We start from the raw sequence: 22,727 nt of genomic DNA on the forward strand, positions 1-22,727 counted from the left end.
TGCCATGAATATACCTGCATAGTAGGAGGAGGGTAGAAGAAAACACCTGCCCTTATTACAGCGAAATAGATTCTCCAGAGCACGTGGCCTTCGAGTGCCAGAGGTGGTTCTTGCAAACGAATGACTGTGAGGGGAAGACGGGAAGGCTAAACACACAGAATATAGTATCTACAATGTTTGCAGGACCAAAAAACTTTGAGGTAATATCTGAATACATTACGAGGATATTGAGGGAGAAAAAGTGGGAAGCAGGAGGAGGATAAACACAGCCTGCTATGAAGTTGTTGTTTGTCCATGCTTGCATGGATGGACGGCTGTGATGAAGCAGTGGGACTCTTGAACTCCCAAGCTGTTAAGTCGAAGTCCTGGTGAGGGTTCCTTTCAGGGTTCCATTGTTTGAGGCAAGCGCAAAGGACCAGATCCCAGCTTCTGAGGCGGGGTGGCTGGAAATGGCATAGCTGGGCCTAGTGCGGTCCTTTTCTGGGGTTAGAGGCAAAAGCACCCCCCAGGGCCGTGTTTATGCTTAAGTGCAGGTCTGGCCCTAGGAGGGGAGAGGAAGGGGAAAAAGAAGCAGTTTTTACAAAACTAAAATTGAAATATATTGTTGTTTAAACTTTTTATATCTCTAGAAAAGGTTACAAAAGATATGTTTCCTTAAATATGAGAAAATTAATAACCTTTTGTGATTTTTAAGAATTAATTACAGCAGTAACGAAACTAGAAAATTATATGTGTAACATGGAAATATGTAATACGGTTAGTATAAATTAAAAAAATCTTTGAAATATACACTTATATCAGTTGGAAAGCAATGGACATTATAATGAAAGAACAAAATTACATCAACACTGAAAGAAATTTATACATGTATCTTTGTAATCTTTTTCGTTTTTACTAAAGAATCCAAGAGACATGAAATGGACCATGAAAATTTTTCATTCAGGGCGCAAACACAGCCTGAGTGAATGATCTCTATTCTCGTTACGTTTATGAAGCTGGACTAACAAGCTTGAAATATATACTCTTGGAGATCAACCCATAACATATCTGCATCTAATTAGACCAGAAATATCAATATTTTAATAGCTGAATGCATGAGAAAGATTTTTGTGGTGATTTGCTTGAAAGAATTAGTCACATCACAGAAGGTTTAACTAGTGTGTAATAATTTCTTATTTCGTATTTGCTGTAGAATGGAAATTCCCTTTCATTGGTGATTCATATTGTTGATTATTTAATTGTAAATAATGTTTTAATTCCCTTTAGGGGAAGATTGTCATTATATTTACAAAACTTTTACTAAAAATTATTTAGTGTCGTCAGCAAGATGCAGAATATCTTTATTATATGTTCAGCAACTGCAGGACAGTGAACTATGCACTTAACAAAAAATTAAGAAATTTTAGAATAATTCATAAAAGTTTTTGATAATTAAATGAATTTGTGTTGTCTTTGGAAAAGACAAGAAAAATATGTTGGTTTATTGATTCGTATTATGTTTTTGATATGTACAGGTTAGAATTGAGTTTCTATATCTCATATCAGGTTAGCCTTATCTAAATGTATGATTCTTCAATCTAGTCCATTTTTCAAGATTCTAGTCCAAACTTCTCTCTTATCTAATTTATCTTAAAGCATACTTATTTTATACTATCATTAATTCAGAATTTACTATATTTTTTACACTTGACTTCAAATGCTCTATTCATATTTTTTCAGATTTTTCTAATGACTCATCTTAATTCTCAAAAAATCTACACTCTGTAAGCAACATAAATATTATAAATACCTAAAGGCATTTTTCAATAACCACTGCATACATATATCAATTCAATTTTTATGGATTTTTGTACTTTTAGTAAAAAAATACTTAGTTTTTAGAAAAAAAAAATAATACTTCTCACTCTATAAAATTCCCATTTATGATTTTGGTTTTCAAAGTTTGTTAAATATTTTGTTGTTTTTCTTATTCATTTATTTTTTGTTTACTTTAATGCTTGAATTTTTTTTTAACGTTTAGTTTTACTGTAATTGTAAAACAAATTACATTAATATATGGTATATTTTTATAGTAAATTTTTGTGAATTTATTCTAAATTTATTTTAGATTATTCTATTTGTTTTTTTAATGTGAATAAATTTTTTGTGTTCAGGTGTGAAGAGGTTGGAAGTATTATGTTATTACGCATGCTTGTCCGTTGTTGTCAATTATGTTGTATTTGTAACTTTCTATCCAGCATGCTTGTCACTCATCCTTGAGGTAAGCTATTTTTTTAAATTGTAGAATTATTTATAATGTTATCTATTTTATGTATTAAATATATAATGTAAAACATATTGAATTTTTCTATTTAAACATCCTCAAACAGCTCAACTTGTTTAAATTTTGTTCATTGTGCATCTATTTCTTCTTGTTTGAAAGGAGAATGAGTGTTTTTTTTTTTTTTTAGAAGTTACAGATTACAGAAGAACTGATTTTACTGTTGTCATAGTTTGTTAATTTTTTCTTTTTGTAATTAGAAAATTATTGCACAATTCAAACACATATAGTTTCAAAAGGAGTAAAAAATTCATTACATTTGTAAAATATTTGGAACATTCATATTAGGATCAGTATGTTCAAATATGATAAAACTTATGAAAATTTATTTTCACTGTAGTTTTAATTTCGTGACTGATCGGACCTTGAAAAAAATAATATAATTCTTACGATATAAGTATGTCTTAATAAATATGTAAATTATAATAAAACCGAGACTAATTATAAATTACAGATGAATTGACATATCTCAGTTGTGAGTGCTGTTTGATTACTAGATTTTTCATTAATATTAATAATAAATAAAATATAGTGGATACTATTTTTGAATTACGAAAAAATCAATTATTTTTTGTAAAATACAACACAAGACAGCTTTATTAAATTTATCTCTGCTTTTCTTAAGATAGCAAACCAGTTTTATTAAATTATATAATGCACTACAATGCATACAATTCTGCTTATAAATAAATTTTTTATGTACTTCTTTTTCAAAAAGTAATTCATGCAGCATTCATATACTATTCCATGTACTTGGGACTTAATGTGAACTTATTTTCAGTGTAAATTTTTAACTATTTATAAGTTAAATTTTATTACTTTTAATTTTGTATATAAAATAAATTATACACACATGTGTGTATATGTTTGTGCATGCGCATGTAGCATTTCATGAAGAAATGAAAATAATTTTGGATGTGTTTATATAAACATAGGACCAGAAACACTTTTTTTCTATTTACGTTATGAAAAAATAAAAAATTTCATCATGATTTTTGTTTCACTGGTAAAATGGGTCTCTAGTAAATTAACAGGAACATAAATTATTGAGGAAATTGGAGTTTTTATATATTTTTGACCTGAAAAAAAAAAACAAAAATTATCTGAAAAAATCCAGTAGTTTCTGAGAAACCCATCGGGTTGGTCTAGTGGTGAACGCGTCTTCCCAAATCAGCTGATTTGGAAGTCGAGAGTTCCAGCGTTCAAGTCCTAGTAAAGCCAGATATTTTTACACGGACTTGAATACTAGATCGTGGATACCGGTGTTCTTTGGTGGTTGGGTTTCAATTAACCACACATCTCAGGTATGGTCGAACTGAGAATGTACAAGACTACACTTCATTCATACTCATACATATCATCCTCTGAAGTATTATCTAAACGGTAGTTTACCGGAGGCTAAACAGGAAAAAGAAAAAAAAGTAGTTTCTGAGAAAATGATTATAAAGCCCAAAAAGTTGTTGTTGATAAATATCCAAATTAGATTTAAATCTACTTTGTTAAATTGCTGTTAACTTAATAATAAATAAGTCAACTGAAAACAATAAAAACTTAACCTTTTTTTTAAATAAGAAATACCATTAGGTGATAAAGAGATGTTTAATTTTAAATCTAATCAAAAGACCCTTTTCTTATCTTATATATAAGGTTAAGTTGGTACCAACAACATCTGGATATCGTATACATCAATATTTGTTTATATTTTGTTTTCTAGTTATCACGAAGTGGAGGAGTTGGTCATCCAGCATGGCAAAATAAATCTTTAATAATGAAAGCCCTTAGAGAGGAAGATCAGAAACCAAATCCTGTTGTACAAAGAGTAAAACTGATAATGTCTGCTGGTCTTGTTATTGTTCATGCTCACAGGTCAGTTCAATATCAGTTTTAATGTCTTCACATTTATATTAAATCTATTTTGTTTTTTTTCTAACTATAGGAAGGCAAGAATTTTATTTTTAGGTACATTTTATTTTATGTGTGTTTGTTCCATCTAGCGCCTAGACTTGCTTATCATATATTGTAAAATAGTTCTCTAAATGCCTTTACAGTTTGTTCAGATTAATGAGGCTATATTTTTCTAAAAATCCATCAGACAGTATGCAGTATGCCGTTCATTCTTCTAATTTGTGAATGTAAAAAAATATTCCTTTCTTTTTGGTTTCTTTTACCATTTTACTTGTATGCTTGTACATTATGCATTGTACATTTAGGCCTACATAATTTATCATGCACACAAATTAATGTTATACACAAATAAAATATTTAACATTTACAAGTTATTAGTACTGTGGTATATTATAACCAATTATATTTAAATAAACCACGTAATACAGTTTGTTTGGTGAGTGGTGGGTATGAGCAGCATGATCTTTTAATTGTCTCAATCCAGTAACAAAGAGGGTTTTGGTCTGCGGACAAGAAGACGGAGAGCAAACCTTCATCTACAATCGTAGTTTTAAGCACACTCGGCTCCTTAATTTCGCCTTTGCTAAAGTTCCTTATGTGCCTAGTATATTACACTTCAGTAGCTAACAGGAAAACAAAGCTTATCTTTGATCATGCCTTTAATTGTGGATAAATTTATAAAAGAAGAGAATAGACATTTTTTTTAGTATTAGTTCTGTTTTAGTTCCATATTTAGCTATATGATTGTGGATGGTGACATTAATTTATGATTATTTTTATTCCTAAGAATCATTACCACATGTCCAATGTAGACAATTAACAACACTATACACAAATCATACATATTAAACATAACATATACTATAAAACATCTCATAAATTCTAATTAATTTGATGTCAATAGAATAATTTTTCAGCAAAATAATAATAATAAAAAAAAAATTATCCCAAAATATTATTATGATGCTAATAGTAATGTAAAAAGTTAACTTATTAAAAAAACCATTGACTTACCATAATTCCAAAATGAATCGGATGTTAATAATGAGATATTACACCATTTTTTTAATTGGTTCTATAAATAATTTGTACTAGACTTACTAAATTAACATATTACCTAACACACGACATATTTAATTTCTTTCCAAGTTACACTATTTCTTCAACGCCACTCAATATATACTCCTCTACATCACCACTGTTGTCTATGGAACTGTCAGAACTGAAATCAGTTTTATGTAATTTTACAATAAAATGCTTGGAAATTTCATATAACATCCGTTTTAAATACATCATTGGTTAAGTTTTAAGTAGTTTATCTCACAGCTTTCCAAATTTTTGCAAATTGCCATCTAGAAGTTTACATTTATTTCTCTAAATTTTTCTTTCACCAGTTCTGTCTTGTCTTCTAAGTTGAATATTACATTTTTTTGGGCAATTTAATTTTTAACACATACCTGAACATTCTCAATAGCATTTAAGTTGAGATGATAAGGTGATAATCTGGCAACAGTATGTACTTTTTCAGCAAATAAAGAATCTATATTATATGTTATTAATCGTGGTTTCTGTAGTTTTAAAAGCATGTACTATTTCGGTTTGAAAATTTAATTTGAAAACGGTCTCTTGTTTTTAATGAACTAGTCGATTATGTTTTGTTTTTTTTGAATTTGATTTAGGGACTGGATTTACAAATCTTAGTGACAGATTCAGTAGCAATTGAGACACAAAACGTTATAGAAAATGATTAAAATTCATATATTCATGATAATTGCCTGTTTTTCACCCAACTTAAATATTAGGAGAGTATTTCTGTCTTCTCCTCCAGCATTAACTATTATTGCTTGACTCCTTTTAGAAATGGAAGTTTTCAGTCCTTCTGAAGAACCATTATCCATGCTTAACCCTTTATTTGGGAAGAATGTATACAGGTTTCATTTACCAATACAATTGGATGACATTCTTATCTGTGCTTCATGAAGTGCAGATAATGGCAACCTTTTATATGTTGTATATCATCTTTCTCGATTAAACTTTTTTCTCATTTTCAGTTTTTTCCACTGCCTAAGTTTTTCATAACTACATAAAATGCCCAAATGCCTTCTTCAAACCTTATTTGCTCTTTTACTGGTCCCTCAGAGGAGTGTTATTCAAAGAATAAGTGAAATTCATTCAACGTTCTTTAAATAATACCTTTTTTGAGATTGTCCTGGTCAGTTTTCAACTTCTTTCTTGGCTGTTTCTTATGAGGAATACTGAATCCACTTCCACTAGTTTCATGTTGTTCTTGTAGCTTTAAAATACTCTGAAGGGGTCTAACACTGAAGGGATCACTTTAGAAACGCGAATCTTGACTTTTTTTAAATTTTTTGCTTGTCCTTCTTTGGCTTTTTTCTTCATAAAATTATAAATATTGAGAATAACTGCCCAAGCCTGACTTTTGTTAATCCTGTTTCTCCCAGTTTTACTGGTTTTTGCCAACATTATGGATTTATGTTTACACTACAATAAATTAGATCTATGAACTATTCAAATAAAGTTAACTAAAAAATAACGTTTCTTTAATGACACTATCAGTGTTAATAAACTTATTAACAAATAGTAGCTGTAAACAAAGGTCAATTATGTAAGTATTAAATATAAAAAACGTATGCAATGTTTTCAGAAAAGCACATAAACACAATGTTTCATGCTCTTAGTTCTGATCTCAACTTACATGTTGTTTGATATAACTATGTTATGTTACTCTTTATATTACACCTTTTGTTAATTTTACAAACCTGCTGCATTTATACTCTTTTAGCTTAGAATATCCTTTCTCTAGCATTTATCAGCAGAGTATTCTGCTTTTTTTTGTTACCTTTTTCTTATAACCTTATAAACTGCTATTTTCTTACTCGACTAATTTGAAATTCAGCCTAATATTTTTTAAAGAGAAAATTCTCCATAAAAAAAGTGGAAAATTTGTAGAAAAAATGGAACAAAGAATTTGCATTAAACTTTGCTTTAAGACTGAAATAAAGTATGACATGGCAAATGTTGAATGTTGCTTTTGACAATTTCTTCTATGAATAAAACAATTTACAAGTGGTACAAATGTTTTTTCAAGAGGGCCCTGAAAATGTTGAAGATGACAAGTATCCAGTAATGACAACGTTGAAAAAGTGAAGAAAATGATTATGTAAATTTGTCAAATCACTATCAGAGAGGTTGCTGATAATGTTAACATAACATTTGGCTCATGCCAAGCAATTTTTTTCAGATAATTTTGACATGAAACGTATGGCATCATGAGTTCTTGCCACCAGGTTGTACAGTCAATAAGGATTACTTATTAAGGATTAATAAGTGGCATTTTTGGTAAATGTCACTGCTTTTGCCTTCAGTTCTATGCTGTTTGCATGAAGCAATCCAAAGAAAATGCCTGGATCTGTGGTGAAACAATTCATGGCAAGTGCACCACGATAATGCACCTGTTCACACTTTATTGCTTGTTAGTTAACTTTTGACCAAAAATAACAGTGTCATGATGCCTCAGCTTCCATATTCGTTGGACATGCACCTGTGTGACTTCTTTCTATTCCCCAAGCTCAAAAGAACCATGAAAGGATGAAGCCAACATTGAAGAGATAAAGAAGGAATAGCAGAAAAAGCTAAGCGCAATCTGAAAATTGCGTTCCAAAGGTGCTTTGAAGATTGGAAAAAGTGCTGGCAAAGACATATTGTATCTGAAAGGGAGTACTTTGAGGGTGACAAAATCAATCTTTAAAATTATTCATTTATTGTGAAAGTCCATTTTTTAAAACATGATGTAATAAACTAAATGTACTAAAATTTTAAATTTAAGTAATCTGTCACTTGAGCCTCATGACTTATGAGATCATTCAAACTGTTGAAAAAGTTGCAGTAAGTCTATATAAAAAATTTAATTATTTAATTTTTACAATTTTTAATTAAATATATAAAATTACAGATTTTTTAAATTAATATTAGGGAAAGTCGTATTTTGTAAAAATCAAAGAATAGGTTTTGGAAAAAAAATTACAAAACAAAAGATGCTGGAAAGAAATTTTTTCAAAATAGGTTTAGAACTAATTAAAGAAACTTTAAACCAAACATGTAAAAATAAATAAAGTATTTAAATAAAATTACGTCATTTTATTGGGAAACTAAAACATATATAACTTATAATTTAAGTTGGAATCTGACATTAAGCCAATCACAGAAACTAAAGAGTAAGTATAATAAGTATTTCAGTCACATCAGGGAACTGTCATATTCTTAAAAAAGAAACTTATACCTAAAAAGAGAATAGTTTCCTTTTTGAATATCAAGAACTGGCAGTATAATAGAATACTAGGGCACAAAAGAGGCACAGGTTTTGGAAACAAAATTTACTAAAGGTATTGTAAAAAAAGAAGAAAAAATAGGCTTTAAACTGAAGATAAGTAGAATGTTATGGTAATGAAAGTTCTGGTTTAAGCCTGCTATTTTTCAGATTTTGGAAACAAAATGGATTTTTTAATACTAATTTTTTTTTACAAATAATCATTTTAGAAGGAAAGTAAGTACGAGGCATATTCATAAAGTAAGGATCGTCGGCTTATATTTAAACATTAGTGGGTTTGAATACAGTTTCACACATGCAGGGCCATCTCTATCTGCTATTTATGAAGCCACTGCAGTTTTTTTTATTTAGTAGTACTCTTTTGCCTGCCAGTGAATGCAGATCGCATTGTCCACAACAATCATTTCTCCTGTCAGTTGTGAAGTGCGTGCTGTGATTCAATTTTTGTGTTCAAATAACCTTCAGCTGCTGAAATTCATTGGGAGTTGTGCCTAGTATATGGGCCTACAGTAATAAGTGAATGGAAAGTTAGACAATGGTGTCGAGACTTTAAAAATGGCCGCACAAATGTGCATGATGAAGAGCAGATTGGCAGGTCCAGTATTCAGGCTAATGAAATAGTTGAACTGAAACCTGTGGTGTCATCGGCAATTGACGATTACTGCTTTGGCTGATGCACCTCTATCTACATGATTGTCACAGAGAAGCTCGGATATCTCAAATTGTGTGCAAGTTGGGTATCGAAAATGCTCCTCACCAAACAACACAAAGAGCAAAGAATATGCAGTGGAGGAAAATTTTTGGACCACTATCAACAAGATGGAGATAATTTGTGTTCCCACATTGTTACAGGCGACGAGACATGAATATACTACACCAATTGAAATAAGTCAGAGTAGTGGTGCCATTCAAGTTCCCCAAAACCAAAAAAGTTTAAACAATCTCCGTATTGTAATCGAAAAATGTTGGCTTTTGTTTTTTGGGACGAAAAGGTCATCATTTTGGTTGGTTTCATGAAACATGGGTCAACAGTTACAGTTGATGTGTACTCACCAAACTGAGATATGCAATCAAAAATTGACGATGTGGGAAACTGTCATCTGGCGAAATCCTCCTTCATGACACCACTGCCTTAACCAAAAAGAAGATTCAAGGTTTTTGTTGGGAACTTTTTGATCACTCTCCATATTGTCCTGATCTTGCACCTAGCGACTACTTCCTCTTCTTGCATTTGAAAAAGTGGTTTGGTGGACAACGATTTGAAAACTGACGAGAAACTCAAGACTGCTGTTGTCAACTGGTTCAATCCCCAGTTGGCAAACTTCTGTGCAGAGGGGTAAAGAAACTGGTGCAGCATATAAAAAGTGCTTAGAACTGAATGACAATTTTGTGGAAAAGTGAAGTAGATATGTAGTAAACTAAAAGTAAAAACCCTTTCTCATGAGTTAATTTTTTTTAATGACCAAACATCCCTTACTTTATGAGTATGCCTTGTATACCAATGAATTTATGATCTAGAGACTTAAAAGATAATAAATAATCTAATTTCAGTCTAAACAGTAGATTTTTAGAAATTAGCTTCTCATATATTGAAAATGTCTATTTTATATACTGATACTGTAGTCTACTTATTTCTTCATGTTCAGTGTAACTTTCTGTAGAGTTTTTGTCTTGATGCGCTTTCTTCAATTTATTTTTTCAACTTTTCCAATGTTTGTGCATTTTTCTTGTAAATACTATTTTTAAAATGATCCTATAAACAGAATTCTGGATTGTGAGAAGTCTGGAGTATGTGAGGCCATAGCCTGTAAGAAATTACATTATCACAAAAAAATAAATTCTTGGAAAATCAGTGTAGTTGAATGATTGAATTACCAGTGTAACATGGAACGCTATCTTGCTACAAAAAGTATTTTCAGTTGAAATATTTCCAATATTTTCATTATGTTTCTGGAAGGGTTGTATGGCAAATTAATGAATTTGTGAGAGTGGTACATAGGGGCAGCAGTTAATAAAGTTGTCTAAAAATGGGTTTAGTTATTTATAAACTATTTATTCCATGTAAATTTTCTTTTATCATGATTCTTCATCACTTAAATATTTTTTATCGTACTTATCAGTTTATGAATATATAAAGTAAATTTATTTTTGTTTTACAATAGAAGTGATCTTCTTTTGACATTGACCTTTTATTCTACTAGTATTAAAAATAATATTCTTTGTTGGCGACCAATTCATTGTTATTTATATCTATTCATTTTCTACAAATAGTTGTTTAAATTTTAAATAGCTACGCATTGTATAATTCTTGATGTAATATCATTATGAAGCTAAAATATGGTGCATTTATAATCTAGTTTCTGTCTACTTCATACGACACTCCCAAAGTTCTTAATGCCATCATTCACTCGATACATCTTAGTCCTGTCTGCAGCCAGGTAAATTGTTTATCATATTTCCATTCTGTTTTTAACTCTGTTATTACCATTCAAACACTTTTATAAGGATTTGATTATTAACAACATTACTTAAGTATCAGTAATAATTTCACTTTTTTATTTTATTATCAACACAACTTTTTCAAACAAAGTTTTTTTAATTTGCCATTTTAGTTTAAGGAATTAGTTTATATTTCATTTTTCTTAAAGCTATTTGTTAATTTTTTGTGTCTGTTTGTTTCATGTCTTATTTTAAGGTATCGCTTATTGAAATATATTTTTTCTCAGTTGCCGTTGATTCTTGCTTGGCCTTTATTATTTTTATAACATTATTTTGCGTGGAAATGTTTTGAGTTAATGGTTTTCTCCAGTCATTAATAATAATGATAATAAAGTAAATAGGAATGTTTTTTGCTTGCTTAAAGCACTACATGTAGTTTGTTTCATTACATTTACATTAGGAAGATGTTTTATCATTTTTCCAAGGGCTTCTAGAAGTTGCTTTCTACATAGCTTGTCCAAACTGTACCATTGTAATTCTTTCTCTATATTAGCAAATCTGTTACGGATTCTTTGAGTTTGTGAATGCCAGTCAAACGCAATTGGTGCTTTCAGACTTAAGTAGTTGCTAAAAGAAAATTTGAAATTGGAGTTTTAGAAAGTTTGAAAAATTAGGTTGACAAAGTGAGAAATAGTGCATATGAAAGCTTTACAAAAGCAGGCATAAATAGTTGTAATATACTGCCAAAATTAAAATAAAAAATTTCATTGATGTTTTGCTTTTGGATCAATTATTTATGGCCTAAACACATTTAGTAAGTAAAGTACCCAAAAATACTCATATAATATTCACAGTTATAACTTTGTCCATTTTTTGTAGTTTCTATCTGCGACAAGTACTTATTAAGCAGTATTAATTGACATTTAAACATACTCTGTTTATACATATTTGATTTTAATTTGATTCCATAACATCAATGTGATATAATATCCATTTATTCAAGCAATCCAAGGAACTAATTAGATGTGAAATTATGTCTTTTTCCTCTGTCCAATAACTTGTTCAGTGTTGTATAAGCAGGAATTAAAATTTAAAATAATTTCCAGGTTTCTTTAATTTCTTTACTTAATTTTACAGCAGGTGGGCTGTGAGAGGTGTCAACAGTGATGAAAAAGATTTACCCCTAGTCACAGGTGATCATATAAATACCAACAGAACTGATGATGTTGCACTGCAAGGCTACTTTATGAGGTAAAATAATTATAAATATTTATGTATATAAGTTAAGTTAGTGGTACTATAAAGTGTTAGAATTAATTTAATTTTGTAAAATTCTGGCTGGTTAAGGGTGGAGTATATGATCTTCAGTGATTTCATTAATAGCTGTATTTATTTTATTACAATAAAAATTTCAATTTATTTTTGGATAGGAAGTGATTTTTTTCATTAATAACTAAATTATAAAATAAAATTATAAATAACATGGAATGACCTGAGACAATTATGATGAGATTGGAATTTGATGATATTCAAGAAGAGATATTGAAGAAAAAACAATAAAAAAGCAGCAGCTATATCATACTATAACAAAAACTTGATGAGATTAGATAAAATTGATCAGCTTATACTGTACTATCCTTGTGAAAGAAAAAAACTTTGTTGGTACCCAAAATTAGATTTTCACCTAATTTTTTTATCAATTATTTTTCAAGTAAGACATTAAATTGTAAATTAAATTACTGAATTTTATAGATTTTTACTTGGTTCTTCATATTTACCAATGCTTCAGGAACCATCAATGATAATACCCTTAACTACAAAAGTGGATTATGAAAAGTGGTCATACTAGAGCAGGAGGTTTCATAATTGGTTGCACAATGTATGTTCATGAAGTTTCTCATGAATGAGGGCGTCAAATCCTCAAAAATGTCTATCAGACTGTCCACGGTTTGGGGATATGATGTCACTTACCCAAGTATATGATTATGCCAGCAAATTTAAAGAACATGAAACTGAAGAAAGTGAGTATCAATAGGCATTCAAGAACAAGTATGATGAATAACATTTGATTTATCCTTGACCTAATTGAAGATGATTGGCATCTTAAAGTTGATGAAATTGTGCTTTGAAAGCGAGTATCAGTTATGGAAGTGTCCATTCCATTATTAGAAAGTGAGAAATAATTTTTTGAATTAAATAATCACATGTGATAAGGTATGGGTCCATCACTACACTTCAGAGTCGAAATTTGTAAATATGGAGGGATGTAGGAGTGGAGAGCTGTGTCCTGTAAAGGTGAAAATGTGTTGTGTCAGCTGGTGAAAAGTCCTTGCAACTGTCTTTTGGAAGTGGAAAGTTGTATTGCCTGTACATTTTCTTCATAAACATTACACTATGAATGCTACTTATTACTGCCAACTCTTGGTCAAAGTGAATGTTGTCTACAGGAACCAACAATATCTCAGCCCATCAGAAATGTGATTCTCCTTCACGACAATGCCAGGTCTCGCACATCAATTAGCACTTCAGGTAAACTGGATAAAAAATTCTCTGGGAAACTTAAAATATCCCCTGCAATTTCTCCCCCTTTACCCCCCTGCAATTTCTTTTTGTTTGGGCATAGAAGAAGGCACTGGGAGGAAAGTGATTCCAGATGGATGATAGAAATAGAGGAGCTCATGCGCAGTTGGCTTGTGGTATCCTCAACTTTTTATGAAGAAGTGATCCCAAGCTCCCCATACATGTTTACATAAATAAAAGTAATTCTAATGTATGTAAAATTAATGAGCTACCAAGATCCAGTGGTAAAACCGTGCTTTGATTACCTCCCCCTATCACTGTGAACTCAACCCAATTGAGTAAATTTGGTAATGAATCAAAAGTTACATAGCATCAAAAAATACTGCTTTTAAAATATCTGATGTTAAAAGTTTATGCTTAAAGGCCATCAATAAAACGAGCCAATAGAGTCCAATAGGGCTGTCAGTATTACTGATAGCCCTATGGATTTCTCGCAATCACATGACGAAAATTGAATTGAATTGAATTTATTATTTGTTTATCATAGAAATGTAATTAAAAATATTAGTGAATTTTTACTGTTTGTAGACAATTGACAGCTTCATAACTCTTAAAAAACTCAAATAAAATGTGTAATCTCATTAAATTTAAAATATACATATAATTTTTGTAAAATATAATAATGTGTGGTTACTGAATATTAACATCATGTAGTTTCTTTTATATGAATCGGATTTACAGGAGATGCTTTTGAATCAGCCACCTGAATAATATATGTGCAGTCTGTTTACTGGAACTTTATAAGCTAACTGAATAAGATATAGGTAATTTGTTATTAATTAGTATGAGTTCCATTTTTATTGTAGGTGGATTCGTGTCAGTGCTGACCAGATTGTTATTTTGATCCTGCTGTTGGCCTTAACTGTTAAATTCATCTTCTTTGAAGATAAGGAAGAATTAGCAGAACAATTCCTAATGTCTGTTGAAGAATCTGCTGCTGAACGTAAGATTATTTTATTAAGATTTTAATTACAACTTTTTAAACGCATAGTCCTGTTAATGTATGCAGTTTCTCTCTCACTCTCTCTTTCTCTCTCTCTCTGTGTGCGCGCGCGCGCGCGCGCGCGCGCGCGTGTGTGTGTGTGTGTGTGTGTGTGTGTGTGTGTGTGTGTGACCCCCTGCATGTGCATTCATGCATAAGATTTTATTTGTTAATTGAATTACTTAATTATGATATTAATAGTTCATTATTTGACAGTTATATTTATTAATTTACAGTTAATAAAGTGAAATTGTGATTTACTTATGATGATAAAAAATAACACCATTCTTAATTGACGAAGCTGTTGAAAGGAAAGGATGTAAGCTCCTGTTAATAGCTTTGAAGCTTATTCTACTTAAGTCAGAATATTCCTAAGTTTTGGTTGATAAAAAAAGTATTGCATTTTATTGCAGATTTACATGTGTTATGTTTTTAATATTTTATAGATGTGAATTCAGAAATAGAATGTTATTTTTCATCTGTATTGGTAATCATAAGGTGACAATTTATAAATAGTTGTTCATGTACCAAAGATAAAAAATGTCAACAAAATAGCTATGTGTTAACTAAACAATAACTTCTGCTGATCATACTTCCAAAAATTGTAGAATTGAAAGGTTTTTTCTTGTTAGATTATTCTCTTTCAACAGGTTGAAATTTTAAACTACTATTAATTGGTTATTTACATGTTACACAATCCTGAGATAGTGCCATTAATTGAATGAACCCTTGTAACTAATGTAGAACATTATTTTAGTAATAGTTCAGCAGAAGGTAAACCAAAATATCTTAGGAATCATTATTTTGTATTTAAATCTTCTTTTTCATTGTATGCACATATTTATTTGAAGTAGTGTTTTTTTCATATAAATAACTATTGTTGAGTTTGTGAAAATGCATTATTTTTTTGTAGGTAATCTAGAAGCAACATTAAGAACAAGATATTCATCCATTGTAGGTGCAAATGAAGCGTTAAATTGTAGTAATGAAGAATGGACAGAAATTGTATCACAACAAGTACAGTCACCGTGTGTGTGTGATGATAAACTTGTTCAAACTGAACCTGTACATGATATCGTTAAAGAACACCTACCATTAAAAGTTCATGAGCACAAAATTGTGCAAACTGATGGTGGCCACTTAGATAGTGTCAGTAATACTGATAGTGATATTAATACTGAGGTTCACAGTAGAAACTTAACAGAATGCCTAGCAATTTACAAGTCAAAGGTAGGTTATCATAGTTTATTATATACATAATTGTGTGCATACACACACATTCAATATGGACAAACACATATACATATTGATATGCAAAATAAACCTGTATTGTAAAAACTAGAAAAAATCTATAACAGATGATCGATGAATCGTCAACAGATGATCTGTCATCTGTTGAGATGACTTAATATGAGTATAGAAATGAAAAAAATTCCTGCAGAAATATAAATACAACAATAAATAAATAAAGTTTGAGAAATGTCTACCAATTCTTTGAAGTAGATAAGACCTACTCCTAAACAGTATAAGGAATTAATGACAGTTATACTGCTCTGTAATATTTAAGGAGAAAATCTTTAAATATACTCATTTTTATATATAAAAAAAAATCATTCTTTGGATTATAAAAAAATTATAAAAAGGTTTTTATTATAATAAATATTGTTTATAGCTTCTGCCTGCCAAATAATTCTTATTTTTACTTCAAATAATTTAAATAAATAATGTTAAGTCAGATTATAATTATATAATATTTATGTTAATAAAACACAGGTTTTTTCTGATCATTGTTTATTCCTTTCAGCATCTTTCTCATTTTTTTTGATTTAGTTATTTAATTTGTTGGTTAATTTAAATATCACTTAAAATATGTAAATATCGTTTAAAAAAATGTTATCAAATACTATCTATTTGTGAAATGAGAAAATCTTCTTTTAAATGGATTGGTAGAATCACCATTTTTAAATAATGTAATATTTTCCCCAAGATTCATATTCAAAAACCAATATTATAATATTGCATTACTTTTTGCTACATATATATTTATTGTTGCCAAATTGCTCCAATGGCACATGGTATTTTATGATCCTTATGGGAGCCCTGAAAAGGCTGTTTGTTCATTTGGTGAGGTGACCCTGAGAAGGGGTGTTGAGTCTGGTTGCTGGTCTCCAGTGATGTCGGCTTTGCCTGATGGGTTGTAGTTGGTGAGTCGCAGCTTGAACCGAGATTCTCCTTAGTGGCAGTTGGTTGCCACTATAACATGACAGTAATGGCCTCCAGAGTCCCATAGTGTTTGGTCAGTATTGGTCATCTGCTATGTGGTCCTCCCTCAGCGGTGATCATCTGACTTCATCATGACTACTATGCTTCTTGGCACTAGCAGGTTTCATATTGGGCCAGCCAGGCCTGCTGCTCCAGTCAAGAGATCCCATGTTGGACTAAAGCACAGCATGTCCCAGCAATATATATGTATGAGCATTCAAAATATTTTGCAGTTAATGTTAAGGTAACAAAAATATTTAAGATATTTATTGTTATATGTTTATGAATAATTTACACTGTTATTATCATAACTGATTTTTTTATTTTATAATGTTGTGTTTCAGAACACTGCAGTTTCACTGACAGATAGTGAAGTGTTGTTGTTAGTTAAAAATGGAAATATACCTGGGTATCAGTTGGAAAAGGCTGTTGAGAATTGTGAACGGGGTGTTGGCATACGAAGGCAAATGATAAGTAAAGCTGGAGAATTGAAATTGGCTCTTTCTGGTTTGCCATATAAAAACTATGATTACTCTAAGGTAGTGTGTCCTTTTTATTTTAATGATAAATAACTTTTAGTAGTGCTTCTATGTTAATGCCAAAATTTATAACTTTTTCTATTGCCATTCTCTCTTATGATGGGGTATACATTTATTGTTGTATGATTAGTGTGATATGAGTACTGACAATTGCTGTTTGGTAGTTTAATAATTCTTTATTTTGTAAAGTCTATTTATGTACTTGATTAAATAAGGGTGTAATTAATTATTGGATTATTTGCTCACTTGTGCAGAAACTGCTGTGATTATCTTTTTATTAAGTCAACTGTCAGAAACTTTAAAATTACATATATATTGTCCACTTTCATTTACCTGCAAGCAGTTTGATCATGATTCCTCTTAGAATGTTTGCTCCTAAATAAAAATTAATTTATATTATTTTTTTTACTTCCCTATCTGTTACAGAATAGAATGCTATAATAAGGAAAGCATTGTAATTGAAAAAATTTTGGTTTCCAGTTCAGAACTGTATAAAAACCACAGGGCATAATTTGATATGCCATAAAGTAGTGTTTCTCAACCATTAGGACTGGTGCCGGTCCGCGAGATAATGCTATACCGGTCCCTGAACAAATTGGTCCAAAAAAAAAATTAAACTTTAAAAATATAAGAAAATAATGGACATTAAAAAGTTCATGTTATGGTAATATAAAATTTATATATTATTATTTAATAGTGTTATGTACATACACATTAGCAAATACTAGTGCATGTTTAATTTATTGAATACATTGTATTCTTTGCATAATTGGCAACAATAAACTATCTTGTGATGCATGAAGTGGAGTAGCGGAAGATATCAAAACAACGCTGCAATTAAGATGCGGCTTTGTCGGTTCCTTTGTTTTATGACTTAGCTATGTGCATGTTCAATGTATTGAAAACACTAAATTTACAATTACATTCTTTACTTTACGCAGTTGACTACTAGTCTGATTTTGAAGTCAAGAGTTTCCTAGTAAAGGTATCATCGATATCGGTGTTTTATGGTGGTTGGGCTTCAATTGACCACACATCTCAGGAATAGTCAACCTAAGACTGTATAAGACTACATTTCATTTACATTCATACATTTCATCCTCATTCATCCTCTGAAGTAATACCTCATTGTGGTTCTGGAAGTTAAACAGAAAATAAAGTCAACTACTTGGGTTGTAGTGAAGTGTGGTTTGCTTTTAATTATTCCAAAAATAAAGATTTTTATTCCTCTTAAAATGAGTAAAAAATGACAAGGTACTTCACATAATTTTTTCCACACTGAAAGTTCTACTCTAGGAAATGGAAATATAGAAAAATTGAGTGAAACAGAAAATGAATGTTCACCAAACGAAGAAAATTTAATTAAACCGGTGTTAATTGATGTTAGCAATGAAATATTTGAATCCTCAGCTGCAGATGAGATAAGATAAATTCATTTTTCAAATGAATGAATGATGATTAGTCGTCGAATTAAAACACTATCTGAAATGTTGAATACCAGTTAATAAAAAGTATTAAACAATACCAATGTGATCCAATCCGGATCGACAAATCATATGGTATTTCTAAAAAAGCTATTTTGTTTTGCTACTTTCAGTATATTGACAATTCTTCTTAAGAAATTAAAGATGAATTATTATTTTGCAGATTTAGATTTCCACACAAGTTCAGAAATTTATGATTTGTTGAATTTGTATATTAATAACCATTCCTTAAACTTGAAAAATTGTATTGGTCTGTGTACTGATAGAGCAGCAAATATGACTGGGAAACATTGCGGAGTACAAAAAGGATTCAAGAATCGCTTCTCCTGACATATTACTAATATGTTGCATAATTCATTGCCAGCACTTAGTCAAAAATATGTCAGCTGAATCAAATGATCGATCTCCTGGAATTGACAAAAATTATTAATTTTGTAAAGAAAAGCAATCTTAACTCTCAATTATTTGCTATTCTTTATCAAGAGGTAGGAGCAGAACACCAACATCTCTTACTTCATGCTGAAGTAAGTTAGCTTTGAGGAGGAAAGGTGCTTACTATACTTTACAAATTAAGGACGGAAGTGGAGATATCTTTGGTAGAAAAACAGTTTCCATTAACAAAATGTTTTTCCATTATGTATTGGGTTGTGAAACAGGCATATTTGACATATTTTCTTACATAAACAGCTTAAATTTAAGTTTGTAGGGAAGTATGACATTATTACATTTAATTTATTTAATAAAATTGATTCATTTCAAAAAAATTCAATTTTGGTTAAAAAAATTGAATTAAATAATCCTGATGTATTAAATTATTATGATTTTATTATACACAAAAGGAATTAATAGTTTATAACTACTTATTACTATGTAGTAATAAGTCAACATTTACAGTCATCATGTGATGGATTTGAAAAATATTTCCTTACAAATATAAACCTACAAGAAATAAATTTATGGATAACTTTTACTGAGATAATGACTATAATTTAAATTTAAGTAAGGAAGACACCAAGAACATCTCTTGGAACTAAGTTCAGACATAACATTAAAAAAAAAAATTTCAACTATGAATTTAATTAAATTTTGGATTGCAATAAAAAGTGGTATCCTAATTTGCATAGCAAAACCATGAAAATCCACATATTTGTGTGAAGCTGGATTCTCAGCTATTATGCTTATTAAAACCAAACAAGAAATGACTTCTTGTACTGATAATGACTATCAGTAAATTCATTTCTTCGATTAGGTTTAAGTAATTTACAACCCAATATTCAAACAATTGTGCAAATTGAGCAACGACAAATTTCTCACTACCTCTCATTAATTACACATATTTTACAATATGATTTGTTTGTGGTTCCTGTTTTTAAATAAAACAACCTACATTTATTTTTTATTATTTATTTTCTGATTTTCATTTATATATTGTTTTGTTGTTTATAGATAGAAATTATATTAATTAGTATTATGTAAATGTAAATTTAATTACTAATCAAATAAAAATATGATTGTAAGTATTTTTTTTTTGCTCGTAAAAAAATCTAAGCTGAGGGTCAACCTGTCCCTGTTTATTTTTCTATAATTTTACCGGTCTGCCATAAAAAAAAGGTTGAGAAACACTGCCCTAAAGTATACTTTAAATTCTCTCTCTCTCACTCTCTCTCTCTCTCTCTCTCTCTCTCTCTCTCTCTGTGTGTGTGTGTGTGTGTGTGTGTGTGTGTGTGTGTATGCATGTGCGTGCGCACACACACACACACATGAACATGCACCTGTGCGGTGTAGACGGTTTATCAGTATTGTCATCATGTCCGACAGTTGGTCACTTTGATACGGATTGTGGCAGTTACAATCTGCCACAATCGAATGGAGGCGGTGGTATTCAACTGCCACCATTCTTGCAGTGGAATACTCTTTGTCTTGTTTTGTCGATGTAATTTTCTAGGAGGTGACTGTCACTGGTCCCCTGTGAAGACCAAGTACAGGACCATCCACCCTGCTGTATGTAAACACTTGAAGATATGAACCCAGTCTGTGGCTTCCAAAATCATGTGTGTATTATATAAAATTAAGAAATTTGGTTATAATGACTGGTGTTTGGGACATTGATGTTATTCATTTTTTTATTAAAGTCAGGCAAGAAATTGGGATTGTACCCTGTAATCCATGCAGGAGTTAAGTACAGCAGGAAAGTTTTATAACTAAATTGCCCAGGTTTCTTCTTTTGAGAAAAATTTTGCTACCATTATGCAGGGTTCCATTCATGTTTGTACACATGAAATGTCATATTTCTCATCCATTCATACAGATACTCTTTTCAAGATGTGTAATTTTACATTTACGATCAGTAGACAATAAATTTTTCTATTATCAATATTAAACATTTTTTCACTAATTTTATATAAATTTATATATAATATATAAGTACATGAAATAAAGTGTATAAAATCTGTTGATAATTTATTTATTTATGTTATAAAGTAAAAATAGTTTGTAAAAATAAAATCATATATGACCCTGTGGTGCCTTATTAAGATGCATTTCTTTTTATCTGCGGTGAGGGGAGCTTTTAAAAGACTAGGTTTTTAATTAATTTTTTTTTCTTCTTACATTAAGTTTATCCATGATGTCATGAGATTATTGTGAATAATTGACAGTGAGCAAAATGCATTTGCTTCCATTTATTCCAATGGCATAAGATATTTTCACTTTTTTCTGTAATTATTCTCTGTTTAGTTTGTAAGATAATGCTCCATTCTGCCTTTTTCTGATCTTCTTTTAGTGAAAAATAAAAATAAACTAAAAAATAGCAACTTTAATTTGATAATAATTTCACTTTAAGCTTTAAATTCTTTTTTACCTTTTTTTTAGAGTTAGCAAATATGCTGCCATGTGTGCCATAACATTTTCTTGTTAAGTGTGTGTGATTATTTTGTTAAGGTTATTAGAAGATTATTTAGTTATTAAATATAAGGTTTATTAAACATCCAAACAAATCAATAAGCACAGTTAAAATATTTCTGTTTATATTCTTTTAACATCAATTTGAAAACTCAATTATAATATTATCATTCATTGTTGGTAATTATTTATAAGTTTATATTAGAACTATTAGTTTAAATAAAGTAAAGTTAGTTTAAAATTAAATTACACAAAGTAATAATTTTTTAAAATGTAAATATATAAATTGAAATTATTCTGTTTTAAGCCTTGTCATACATGAACTAAAAAAAATTATTATGGCAGATATTTAACAAATAAATACTCTAATAATAGGCTCATGTCTGATTTGTTTTACTCGTATCATTAAAATTCAATACTTGTTTTATGTATTTTTCTAAAAATTGTTTACTTTTTGTAGTATAATATGTAATTAATGTTTATTAGAAAAAAATGTTATCTTTATAAAAATGTTTAAAGAATTGGTAGCTATGAAACACTTTAGGTAAGTGACCAACTTAATGTTCTGCATTTGCCTAATGTCACTTATACAAAGTATTTTACTGTTCTTCATATATGCACTTGCATGCATATATTGCTTCCATTATATAAAGAAAGTTGTGGCATCTTAATTTTATTGACTTGAATGTTGTTACTTATATTCTTTCAATAATCTGATGAATTAGCAAAAAAACATAACATTACAGATTTATTACTTCTAAAAATTTCTGCTCAATTTTATAATTTCTCTTCTGCTCAAAATTTGTGCTATGCAGTTAAATTTTCAATTTTGTTGTAGATATGTATATATAATTCACATTTCATAGATTTATCTCAAATTATGAAGTAAGTTTACTTTATAATGTATAGGATGTTACTGATAACTGTTTTATATTGTAAATATTGCAGTGGTTAATATTTCGATGCG

At 29.8% G+C, this 22,727-nt stretch overlaps 1 protein-coding gene across 3 annotated transcripts in view; it reads left to right on the forward strand.

Moving 5' to 3' along the window:
• Hmgcr (HMG coenzyme A reductase) overlaps window positions 1-22,727 on the forward strand; it is a 158,266-nt gene that overhangs the window by 122,132 nt on the left and 13,407 nt on the right. For all 3 annotated transcript variants that reach the window (XM_075361034.1, XM_075361032.1, XM_075361033.1), the window contains 6 exons: window positions 2,154-2,260; window positions 4,035-4,186; window positions 12,150-12,263; window positions 14,399-14,535; window positions 15,488-15,804; window positions 17,181-17,375. In XM_075361034.1, the coding sequence (XP_075217149.1) occupies window positions 2,154-2,260; window positions 4,035-4,186; window positions 12,150-12,263; window positions 14,399-14,535; window positions 15,488-15,804; window positions 17,181-17,375 (1,022 nt within the window). The remainder of the gene's footprint in view (window positions 1-2,153; window positions 2,261-4,034; window positions 4,187-12,149; window positions 12,264-14,398; window positions 14,536-15,487; window positions 15,805-17,180; window positions 17,376-22,727) is intronic.

This window comes from Lycorma delicatula, chromosome 3, assembly GCF_047948215.1.
Source record: "Lycorma delicatula isolate Av1 chromosome 3, ASM4794821v1, whole genome shotgun sequence".
Taxonomy (NCBI): Eukaryota; Metazoa; Arthropoda; class Insecta; order Hemiptera; family Fulgoridae; genus Lycorma; species Lycorma delicatula.